The sequence below is a fragment of the Labeo rohita genome, chromosome 11 (genome assembly GCF_022985175.1).
Source record: "Labeo rohita strain BAU-BD-2019 chromosome 11, IGBB_LRoh.1.0, whole genome shotgun sequence".
NCBI classification, from domain to species: domain Eukaryota; kingdom Metazoa; phylum Chordata; class Actinopteri; order Cypriniformes; family Cyprinidae; genus Labeo; species Labeo rohita.
Genome location: NC_066879.1, coordinates 10,501,148 through 10,513,151, shown reverse-complemented (window position 1 = coordinate 10,513,151; position 12,004 = coordinate 10,501,148). Strand labels below are relative to the sequence as shown.

At 36.4% G+C, this 12,004-nt stretch overlaps 1 protein-coding gene across 1 annotated transcript; it reads left to right on the top strand.

Annotated features, from left to right (window-relative positions):
- The first annotated feature begins 247 nt into the window (after nt 1-247).
- si:ch1073-456m8.1 (leucine-rich repeat flightless-interacting protein 2) lies at nt 248-11,702 on the top strand. The gene is made up of 6 exons (XM_051122986.1): nt 248-479; nt 2,336-2,416; nt 3,072-3,107; nt 7,324-7,485; nt 7,653-7,736; nt 8,792-11,702. Exons 1-6 carry the CDS (start codon nt 381-383, stop codon nt 9,188-9,190), a joined length of 861 nt encoding a protein of 286 aa, XP_050978943.1. The 5' UTR covers nt 248-380; the 3' UTR covers nt 9,191-11,702.
- The last annotated feature ends 302 nt before the right edge of the window (nt 11,703-12,004 follow it).

Below are 12,004 nucleotides of genomic sequence, written 5' to 3'. Positions count from 1 at the left end.
TTCACCAGGGTAAATTTCAGACTTCTTTGCTTTAAAGTTTTTTCACATAGACTTTCTGTGCCAATTATATAGCTGAAAAGATAATTTTATATTTTCAGTTCAAAACAAAAACTATAATTTTTACCTAATATGTCAAAGTACTGACGTAATTCCAGGGGATTGTTTCTTTGTACGGGAATACAGACATTCTATGATAAACTTACTTAGAACGAAATAGACCCGCCCACTCGAGTCTCCACGCCCCGCCCACCATACAACGGCACCCACCCTAAACTAAACTGTCTGCTCCGGTAGAGAAGCACTGACGAAAACACTTCCAAGACACGGTCTCCTCTGACATTTTTTTTCTGGACACTTTAAGAGTTTTTACATGTGGGAAGATGCATTCGGACAACCTTGAGAAAGTGGGTTCGCTGAGGAAACGGACGCTCTCACGGGGTATGAGTGAAGACGAGTCTCTACGGCACATTATCAGAGACGTAAGTGAATCACATCTACAAATCTCCTTTGTCGTGACTTAATTCGGATTTCAGCAGTTCACTCTCTGCTGATCTTTGGTGATCGACCGGAGCCGATCCTCATCGTGTCAGATGGATTATGTGATCTATTATAAAATACAAAACCTCGATAAGTTGGGAATAATATTACATAATGCTCGCAGTGTGATCATCGACGCGGGCAGCTCTTCAGGTTTTTCTGACTGTAGCATCAGGGTGTGACAAATAATCAAGCACACACATCTTTTAAACCAACATTTAGGTGATTATTAGTAACATATTTATTGTAATTCTTTGTAAATAAGGGCGTAGTGTTATTTTAATAGAGCACACCCTCCTGTGATGTGCGCGACGATGCTGAATCTCGCGATGAAATACGATTTAAAGATGTTAAGATGTTTTTTTTTTTCTTCAGACACAGACGTGATGAACAATTAGAATGAAACAGCCTATTTAGAAATGAGCTGTCCATGTTTAACTTCTCGATTTACTGACTTCACTGATAGCAAACATTAATGTGTTTATTATGTATTAATAAATGTGTAAGTTTCGATTTGACCGCTGTGGTCGTACAAATCCTGCTTTGCTCATTTATTTTATTCATGTTTTAACAAACACACGACTTTTGTTTTGCAGGTTAGTGGTCTCAGTAAGGTTCTGTGCCTTTGTCTCTTCACATCTATTGTTACCCTTAGAAATGTACTCATTTCAGGACAATATGCAGTCACAGCTGCTGCACAACTTAAAAACAAAATAAGATTAAATAAATAAAAATAATAATAATAAATTGTGCAACAAGCCATTTTATGCAACAAGCCTGTCATTGTGATTTCAACATCCTTTCACAGATCACCTACAGTCCTGAAGCAAAATGTTTTTGGAATCAAGCCATTTAGAAGAAAAAAGACTTCTGTGATCTATCATAAATCAGCATTTTTATGGGGTGGGTAGAGGGATTTTTTTTTTTAAATATAAAAATATACAAATGTAATGGTCCTTTTTATGTAAATCAGAGAAACCTGAAACAAAGTCGGCCTGTGATGAAGTTTGATTTGTCCCTCCATTCTGTATCACAAGAGGGAGGAAAAACACAGGGGAAAAATGCCATTGAAGCATATCTTAATTTTTGTTTTAACATTTGTTTTTGTTTTTTTAGTTTTGCATTGAAATGTAAACAGACAAACAAAAAACATTGTAAGTGAATTTGATAAATAATGTTAAAAACTTCATTTAATTATATTTAATATTAATATATTATAGTTTAATATAATGCAACATTTACTCTTTGTATTAAAAAGGGGCACGTAAGATTTAAAAGAATAAAAGGATTTAAGGGAATAAAGAAAAAATAACAGTAGAATAACTAGAATTTATAGAAAAGTAATGCATTTGAAGCATTATTTTATTTTACCAAAAAGCTTTCAGGAAAGGTTCACAATATGCACACATTCACTCTTAAAAGGATCATGAAGTACATGTTTTTTTAATCAAAAGTGTATTTCGTTTTTAGTACTTCAGTAATAAAAGTCATTTTCATGAATTTTCAGAATCCTACATATTTCTGAAGCTATTGTAACTAGATTGTATTTTTAAACTTCTCAAAACCCTTTAAAGTTTGGTTGATTTAAGGTATGACTTTGAATAACACATTCAGTTTGACCGTGATTGTATGAATGTATGATCTTACTACAACATAAAACACGCTTCAAACTCACATTTTAACATGTTTTAGTACAAATTTACATTGTGTGACAAATAACATAAATTACATGGAAATCTTTGTTGTTTTAAACTTCTTATTACTTATCAGTACTGTGATTGTTGTTTGTGTCCTGCAGGCAGAAGAATCGAGCAGACACCTGTCGCGCAGTGATAGCAGATATGGATCATTAAAAAGAGGACAAAAGCAAGAAAGCCATGTTAGTAATGTGATGATTGCAGCCTAAGTGTTTGCTTTTAGGCAGATGTAATTTGAAAGTGAACTATAGCTGAACAGAACATCATTCTTCTAGTGTGCTTAGAGGAATAGTTCAGCCAAAAATGAGCATTTGCTGAAAATGAGCTATGAAAATGTAGATGAGTGTTTCTTCATCAGATTTGGAGAAATGTAGCATTCCATCACTTTCTCACCAAAGGATCCTCTGCAGTGAATGGTGCTGTCAGAATGAGAGTTCAAACTGCTGATAAAGACACCACAGTAATCCACAAGTAATCCACACGATTCAAGTCCATCAATTAACATCTTGAGAAGCCAAAAGCTGTGTGTTTGTAAGAAACAAATCCATCATTAAGATGTTTTTAACTTTAATCCATTGCTTCTGCCTGCAAATCCTCTATCCATATTGCTCTCTTTAGTGAACATATCGTTTTAGATTATTGTGATATTTTTATCAGCTGTTTGGACTCTCATTTGAATGGCACCCTTTCACTGCAGAGGATCCATTTGTGAGCAGATGATGGAATGCTACATTTCTACAAATCTGTTCCCTTACGTCTCTCTTACAGAACTATATTTGCTGAATATGATACACTAGTGTATTTGTTTTGTATAGTAATGAGGTTTTTTTGTTTTAGAGTGAGGATGATCTACTTTCTGAAAACACAGAAATGGTAAGTTTTTTATACCTTTTCTAACAAAATTTATGTATACTGTTAGGAATTACATAAGCTGCTGATTCACAACAGTGGCAGTTTCCATGGCAGGTGATGCATGCTAAGCTAGGCTTTATACTGACAATGTCAGTGCTATAAGATGAATCCTTAAAGCGAGTTGAGACACAAGAAGTCTGCAGTGTTTGAGGAGCAGGTTTGGAGGTGATGAAGGCTGTGACTCATGTAAGGCGAGTCCAAGTGAATCAGGAATAGGTGTGTCTTAAGTATTCGTTTAGATGAACAGATCATTGTTATGCATTTCCTATGCACTGACTAATGAGCCCATCCTTTGCTAATCAAATGACTGCTTTAGTGGCCTTTTCCTATCTTCATAGTGCACACTGTGATGTAAACAGATGGGCCGTGAGGTTTCATCCTGTTCATCCTGAAGCATTACTTTGGCTCTCATTGGATAAACACTTCATTAGATTCAGGAAATAGTTCAAGGACATTATATGAACTTGTGTATTTATAAAAGTCAAGCTTAAAAGTTGGTAAGAATGATAAACCTGCTTTGTTGTTTTTTGTGGTGAAAGTGCTGATGGTGCTTAAACACTATTGCTCGAGTCTCTTTGTTGGTGTGTAGACGTGCTAATTTGAATCCGTTTTAATTATAATTTTTAAAAGTTTAATAAGACTGGTTTCAATCATGAACTACACAGTGTTTCTAAATATATTAGTTGAGTAAATGATACAATGACTGACTCATAATTCTCATAATACAAAAACTGACAGAAAAAGTCACTCATCACTTCTTATTATAAATAAAGGCAGAATAAAGTTGAATAAATAGTTTGTGTCACTGGGATGAATCAAAACAACTATCGTTCCACTAAATGAGTCAAATAGGCAGGTGGCAAAAACCCAGCTAGACAGAGACAGTCTTATATGAAGGATTACAGGATTACGAGGCGATCTCTTCGCAGATCTTTACTGCCAGGTCTGGCTAAGGATGAGACAAGGACTCGAGCGCAGACTTCAGTAAGCTTTATTCATATTTAAAAAATAAATAAAAACTATCCTGAAGAGAAAAACAGACTGGCAGTGCAAAGCAGGTCAGTGCAGGATAAATCAGGGCTGAACACAACTGGGAGTTCAGTGACATAAGATGATCATTGATGATCTGACACAGGACGGAGAACACAGGATGGAAATGAGGAGGATAACGAGGGACAGCAGATAGGACAAATGAACCAATAATCAGAAACTATAAGGTTGGGGTTAAGACAATAAATGGCAGAACACATGGCTTATAGGCCGTTTATCAAATGGAAGGCTGCATCCTCCGGAGGTCGCATTTGAAGGCTGCATACGTCGTCAGTCCCAGTTTATTTCAGTTAACTGAGCATTACTTCGCGAGTCATAAACATTTTCATAATGATTTACGCTTCACTAAGAATAATGGTCAAATTTATAATGGTTAATATTATAATTTAAGATCTTCTTTATGACGTATACATCCTACAAATGCGACCTCCGGAGGATGCAGCCTTCCATTTGAGAAACGGCCATAGAAACAAACACAGCAAACACCATGGGTTCACACAAGAACACACGGCCAATGAAAAGCTTCACAAGCTGCATGCTTAAACATGACAACACAAGAACGCTAAACCAGTGAAAACAATCCAGACGCTTGACAAAAACACACAAGACGGGTGCACAGTGGGTGAATGAACACCCACAACAAAGACAAAACATCATTAAAATGATTAAATCTCAATTTGGAGTAGAAACATAATTAAATCTTTAGGAAACTGAGACGTTTTGTGCAGAGTTTGTTTTGTGGAGTTAAAGCCGTGCTTTGCTGTACTGTCACATGCTCATTTATTTTGTGATAATACAGCAGTTAATTCATATAAACCTGCTGTCAATGATAACTAATATTACCCATGAAGTAAAGCTTGTTTGTAGATTATATTAATGCTGTTAAAGCATCTAGATTGTTTTTTTTTATATTATTATTATTTATTTAAAGAACTGTACATTCGTGTAACTTTGATTGGTAGAGATTAATGCATTACATGGTGAGAGCAAATATAAAGTATTTCATAATTGGATATTATTTGTTTTTAAAATTTAAATTTCTAACAATCACGTCATATCTGAATGGATTGTTTTTGTCCATAAATAAACTGAAATATGCATCAGATTTAATGGAAACTTTGGCTGGTGATACTAACATTGTTTGTCTGGTGAGAATGACAGGCTGGACTGATATGAGAGCGTGTTTTACACACTATAAAATAAAAAAAACTTGTCAATGTAAAGGTGCTGTATGCAAGATTATTTGCTACTGTTTTTAAACACAGCATTCAAACTCCTCCTCATGAGCAGGCTCAGCACTACCAGAATCGTCCCCTGCCTCTGACATCATATCAGCTGACAAAACACACTCAGCCCAACATCACGTAAAACAGCGTCCCAAGAGCGTAAGAATGAGTCATGAGGTGTTTTACAAGTATTTGAGACCAAATGTAGCTATCATTTGTTTAGCTCGCTAATAAACAGTAATTATGTGTCTTAAAAAAAAAAATGTAATTACAATGACTGAAATCTGTTGAGCTACAGACAGCAGTTAGTGAGGCAATAGCAATATAGCGAAGCAGAGCTTCCTGAGCTTCAGATAGACGATACACACACTGGCCAAAACTCCATCCCACAAACATCTTGAGCAAGAGAATAATAAAAATATAGCTGCAAGTAGCAATTACCGGAGTTCAAGTGGCTGATTTCTTTCAAATTTATCACAGACCTTTGAGGCTGTGAGTCAAACAGGTCCACAGAGTTTTGTTCAGATCAGCCTCTGTTAACCTTGTCTAATAGGTGCTCAAACTCCATCGGGCAATGGCTGCCATGTTTTTTTGAGATATGCAAATGTCCCCATATACACTTGTGGCACTTTGGACCAAGATAGTGCACAGTGATTTTCATGTTGATAGAACAAATGGTTGCCTAGTTATAGCCATATTTATGTTTTTTCCCCTCTTATAGTGCCACCAAGTGGCCAATCTCCAAATTTTTTTTTATTCCTGTGACCTCAGCTTGAGCTCTTACATAAGTGTGCTGAGTTTGGGCGAAGATATCTCATTCTGTTCAGGAGTTATGCGCGTTTTACTAAAAGTGGCCCTGCCCCCTTCGAATGTTTTGCCGTCCCTTTGCCATGGTGAGTCGAAAGTTCAACTTTTTTTGATAATTATTGATATTCACTCTCCAGAGAATCTTTCTGCACTGGTTTGGTTCCCATATGGCGAAAAACCTAGGACTAGTCCGCAAAAGTACGTTTTGCAAAAAAATGCGAAATACCCCAAAAATTTGCCAGGCTCACGATCGAATCTCAGCCTGCAACTGACAGTTTTGGAGTTATGAGTGATTTCATACTTTCGATCGCTGTAGCACCTCTGTCAAGCCGATTGGGGCGAGCCTTGGTCACGTTGTAGGTGGTGTGAGTACCACCATCCCTCCAAATTTCAAGTCTCTACGACTTATGGTTTGGTCTGCATGATCAGTTTTACGTGTAAATCGCTCATAAGTGACCATTTTATGTGCTTGAACCCCTAACAAGAAAATACAGCCAGTGTCTCTGAAGACACAAACACCACCACACACTAGATAGTAAGTAATGATTGAGAGGGATTGTTTTTGTACAAATCTATACTTTGTTTTGAAAAATAAAAATGGTAAAATCTACTTTAAGATTGATAGATATGAAGGTGGTTTGAAAACAGTTTAGACTCGAGAGAAAGAAAAATGCCAGAATCAGACACTCTTTTGGAACTGATTAAATATTAAAAATCATCCATAAAGGGCATCAAAGTCTTGCATAATCATCTTTTTAAGAAAACTTTACAAGCAACCTTAGTCCATTCCAGTAATATTACTTGCCATGTTAACTTGGAAGTCAAAATGAAAACTGATGCAGATAACTATAGTTCTGTATTAACATGCAGTTTTGGTGAATAAATCATAAATAGTGAGCATTAAACACAGGTGAATGATTGGATCACTGAAACCACTGTATCAAAATACACACCAGTTATTATCAAAATCACAGCTGCCCTATTCTTTCATTCGCCTCCTTTCCCGTTTACTCCTCCTTGCCAGAGCATATCTACTGCCAGTCCTTGTTTTTAGGGCGTTGCAACTAAATCTCTGTTTTGCTTCACCTGTGCAGATGGAGATGAGAGCAAACTATGAGGACTCTTTGCAGGAGGTGCGAACCCTTGAGCTCCAGCAGGAGACTCTTCTGTTCCAGGTGGACTGTCTTCAGGACGCCCTCGAGAGCACGGAAGAGATGCTCGCTGAAACCCAGAGAGAGAATCATACTGTCACTATGGTACTGTGAAATGCAACAAATAGAGATATGTTAAACTGATAGACATAATGGAGAAAACATTTGTAAAATATTACTTTTGATTGAGGACATGTGTGGATTACATGGATTTCATATCTGTTGGAATCCAGTTCTCTCTTTCTGTAGACTCACTGTCATTCTAACTGCAGGAACTGGAGCGAGAAAGAGAGATGAGGAGGAAGTTGGAGGACAAGGTTGCCTCATTAATGCAGGAGGTGGAGAGGTTAAAGGAGGTGAGAAAAGACTAAGCTTACATAATCACATTTAGAAATGAACAGAAACTGCAGCTGCAGCGTAAAGCCAAAGTAGAGACATGCTGGCAGTTTCTGTGTGCTTACGTAACCGTATTTGGAGAACGGTGAGTGTGTTCACCTCTTGCTGTTTCATTGATGTTTAATCATTTATCATTAGATCATGCTGAAAATGTGCCTGGATATTTTCTGGTGTTTATATGGGGCTTGAGTTTCAGGAAGATGTGTTTTTATGAATTATCAATTTAAGTAAGAGATAATGAACAGTCATTTTAAATCCCAGCAAGGGTGATCAATGTGGTTATGGTTTTGTATCAACCTAAAAGGTTTTTAAACAAATAAATGGACATTATAGATTTCAGTTGAAAATATTCTATTATGTGAGAACAATGATGTGTAGAGTGATATGATATTTAACAGTAGATGTTGAAGGGGTATGGACCAAACGAGACTGTTTTATTGGTGTTGTTGAGAAAGGACTCTAGATGGTGATGTGGTACCTTACAAACCTTATTAGTTTATTAGTAAGTGAAGTTAAGGGAGTGAACACCTACTAATGTATCTGTGCTTTTAACCATGGTATTTATGTGAAATTACCAGACATAACCAGCACGGCTGTCAAAATGGCTAATAAACTAAATATGAATTTTTTATACTTAAATAATAATATTCTAATTATATTGAAAATGTAGAAACATTTTCATAATTTGTGGTAGAAGTAAAAACATACTGTGTTGTCTCTTGCTTCCATAAGAGGGCGTAATGAGCAAATATAAACCAAATAAAAGCACCACACTTTTTATTGAAAGCAATGACGTGTCAGTGATGTTTAAGCTTTTTTTTTTAATTTTATGACTTTTGTAATTCTGATTTTAATTTCACAGCAATAATATCAGACTGTTCTGAGTCCTGTGATGTGATCAGCACATACAGTTCAAAACTAGCATACAAATTGCATGTTTGATGAGTCACTATTGGTTTATAGGGATCAAGAAGATTGTGTTTCATCTTTTCAGTGTGTTTTGTATCCTCTGCAGGAAAGAAACAGCGAGCAGCTTCAGTCACATCACACAGGGCCCGTCTGGCTCCAGGGTGCTCCGGAGGGGACGTCAGTGGACCAGGACGCCAGGCCGCTCGCAGACCGTGAAGGCACTTCAGTGGATCCGAACGCAAGCCCATTATTAAAACTGAAGAAAATGGTCGACCAAACATTGAGTCAGTCAGTGTTTCACAGTCAGAAGCATGAAGCTCAGGGTGGAGATGATAATGATGAAAGCAGCGGCTATGAAGATGCTCCGTCCGAGTTCTCACCCAGTCCTTCCACTCCTGACACGCAGCTGGGCGGAGATTTGGTGGAAAGTGAAGCTGAAGATGAAGGTGATGAGACGAATGAGGATGGGATGCCTAAAAATTCTGATTCGTGTGCTCTCTCTTAAATCATAGTGCTGATAAACCTAGATTTAATCATTCGTCTGCTAGAAGTATGACACTTTATCCAAGTTACCTTCATTCAAACAGCCTTTGCACAAGAACTTTAAAATGAAGACTACTTTGTTTTACTCAGTCAACAAAATTATTTAGGAAAAGAAGGAATCTGCACTTTGTTTCTGCTGGTAAATTTAATGTAGTTTTTTTTATATAGCTATTTTTATGTTGGACTTTGTTACATTCCTGTTCACCCTGCTATTAAACATGAGCTGTCCAGCAATTCCAAGACACAAGGTAATACTTTATATTTGTATTTCGGCCATATTGATAATAATGGAATTTAATTCTTTATATTGTATTAATAATCAAGGTACAACAATCACTTAAAGGACAAAATACAACAGAGACTTTCTTTGATAGCTTGTTGGTGTTACATTTCCAACATTCCTTTTGCAAATCTTGCAATAGAAATTTTGATTTGGTCTTAAAGGAGTCTTAAAACAGATGGTAATATGCCTAAATTGTCCTACCTGCAAACTACCTTAAAACTGTGCACATGCGTATCTAGAAAAAAGCTGTTTAAAGCAAAGCATAGTTACACCAAATATTATTTTTTTACTTGATTTAAAGTAACTGTATGTAGTTTTATGAATTTTTGTGACTTTGGAGCCCCCTACAGTTAAGTGAGTGGCATTTGCTGTTGTAAATATACCACTGTTGTTATTACAGCATTGGTTGCTGTCGTAAATCAGTCCGGACTTTTTCGCGGTTGTGGCTAGAAGGGATACAGCTACGGCCGGACATATTGCTACCTATCACATTCTGTTTTATTAACTAAACCTACCCTTTACAATAATGCACATACAGCAATTTTTGTTGTTCAGCATGGCAAAAATGTTGCAATATTATGACGCAAATTTAAAATGACGCAACATTGATGTGCGTATTCCAAGTACGCCCTGGTGGCTCTAACCTCAACACCTTTTTGCAGAATTTCATACCCGCTCAGCAAACTTACACACTCCCAGAACAGGTGTCTGTGAAGGAAACAAAAGCCGTTCGCCTTTTTAGAAACCAATGTACCAACAAAGTGAGTTTTGAACTGATATTTCAAAGTGTTTCAAATGGTTTGTTTGGGTCAAACCATCTGTTGTTCACAGGACTCTTGTTCATATGAAATGTAAACTATTTGTACCAGTTAATTTAGTACTTTACAGAATTATGTATAAAAGGGATGTTTTCATTTAAGTTTTTTAGATTCTTAATTTCACAAAAGTGGTGATTGAGTATAACTTCTTTATACAGCAAAGATTTTAAAACATTCTTCTTTTTTTTTTTTCTTTAAGAAATATGACAAAGCGTCCTTATTGTTTTTGGTGGCTGACTTTTATTCCACGCCCCCCCCCCCAACAAGATCTTGTTTCTCAGGGAATTTCGAATACGTACTGATTCATTGCTAATAATGTAACTGATTATCAGTGAAGTGATGTTTCTGTTTTATAGACAATTCAACACAAGATGTCTTTACTACTAAACTACTGTAAGTAGTTTTTATATGCGAACTTATTAGATTAGGAAATGTGTATGATTCATTGGAATCCTACAGCTGGAAAAAAAAGTTCATTTAAAAAGAAAAGAAAGAAAACTGATTTGTGAAATGGGCCCTATGTTTGTTTGTAGTTTTTTATTCAATATCTCTCTGAATAGTTCAGAAGCTTTATCCCAGCATTACCCACATTACCATGTTATAGTAAAATCAGTAAAATATTGTATTGCTTGCTATTTCAAATATGAAGCTGATATCACACGTGCGCTCTTTTAATCTCAGGCTTGTTCATAAGCAGTGTGTAAGTGAAGCAGCAGGTCGTGTTGATGTGTAGGGTTATTGTGCTTGTTCAACATTCTGCCCAGTGTGCTGCATGTGGCAAAAATTAAAGCTTAGCACCAAAACGCTCCTTGCACCTACACTTCTGCTACACAGGCCCTATTTCTACTGGCCCAGGTGTAGTTTAGAGATTTTTATTTAGCTATAAAATATGTTTTTATTCTCAGCTTGTCATTCCAATAGTTTTAAAAGTATAGTTTCAGTTTTCAAGTTAAAATATTATTATTTCAGTGTTTTCTTAAGTTTAATCTTAGATTTCCCAACATGTTTAGATTTTATAGCTTTAGTTGTAAAAATGCCAAAAACAACATTGATTGACTCTTTGATGTAATCAGCATCCAATGAGCTGCATGCTTCCTCTGGCTCCAGCATTTAAATAGTCTTGCCTTGTGTTTGCTGTAAGCTGGTCTCACTGCAGTCTAGCTGTTGGTCTGCTGTATGGTGAAAGACAATTGCTGTGCTTATTTTCCTCATTTGTAAAATGTTGTCAAGATGGCGGCTTTAATTTATTGCATAAGCAGGGATGGGCATGAGAAGCCTACGAAGGTTTGAGGCTTTATGCTGGGATGTGCCGACTGATGATTTGAATCTTTGATACATTACCGGTTGACGCCATTTTGTGGTGGACATTAAAATGAGCGACCACAGAAGCACTGGCAAAACGGTGCATCGCCTCATCAAAACAAATGTGTGTCTAAATGTATCATTTTGGTCCTTTATTCATGTTTGCTTTTTGTGCAAAATAAACTATTTTGAATGTTTCAAACTGTTACCAGTGATTCAAAGGAAGAGTTTACCTAAAAATGCTAATTTACTGAAAACGTGCTCACCCTCAGGCATCAAAGATGGGGATGAGTTTGTTACTTCTTCAGCATTCCATTACTGAATGGGTGAATGGGTGTTGTCAGAATGAGCTGATAAAAATATCACAATAATC

Coding starts and splice junctions, on each gene's coding strand:
- si:ch1073-456m8.1 (XM_051122986.1), top strand. CDS start 381: ATGCATTCGGACAACCTTGAGAAAGTGGGTTCGCTGAGGAAACGGACG. Junction 7,486..7,652: donor AGAATCATACTGTCACTATG/GTACTGTGAAAT, acceptor TTCTAACTGCAG/GAACTGGAGCGAGAAAGAGA. Junction 7,737..8,791: donor AGGTGGAGAGGTTAAAGGAG/GTGAGAAAAGAC, acceptor TATCCTCTGCAG/GAAAGAAACAGCGAGCAGCT.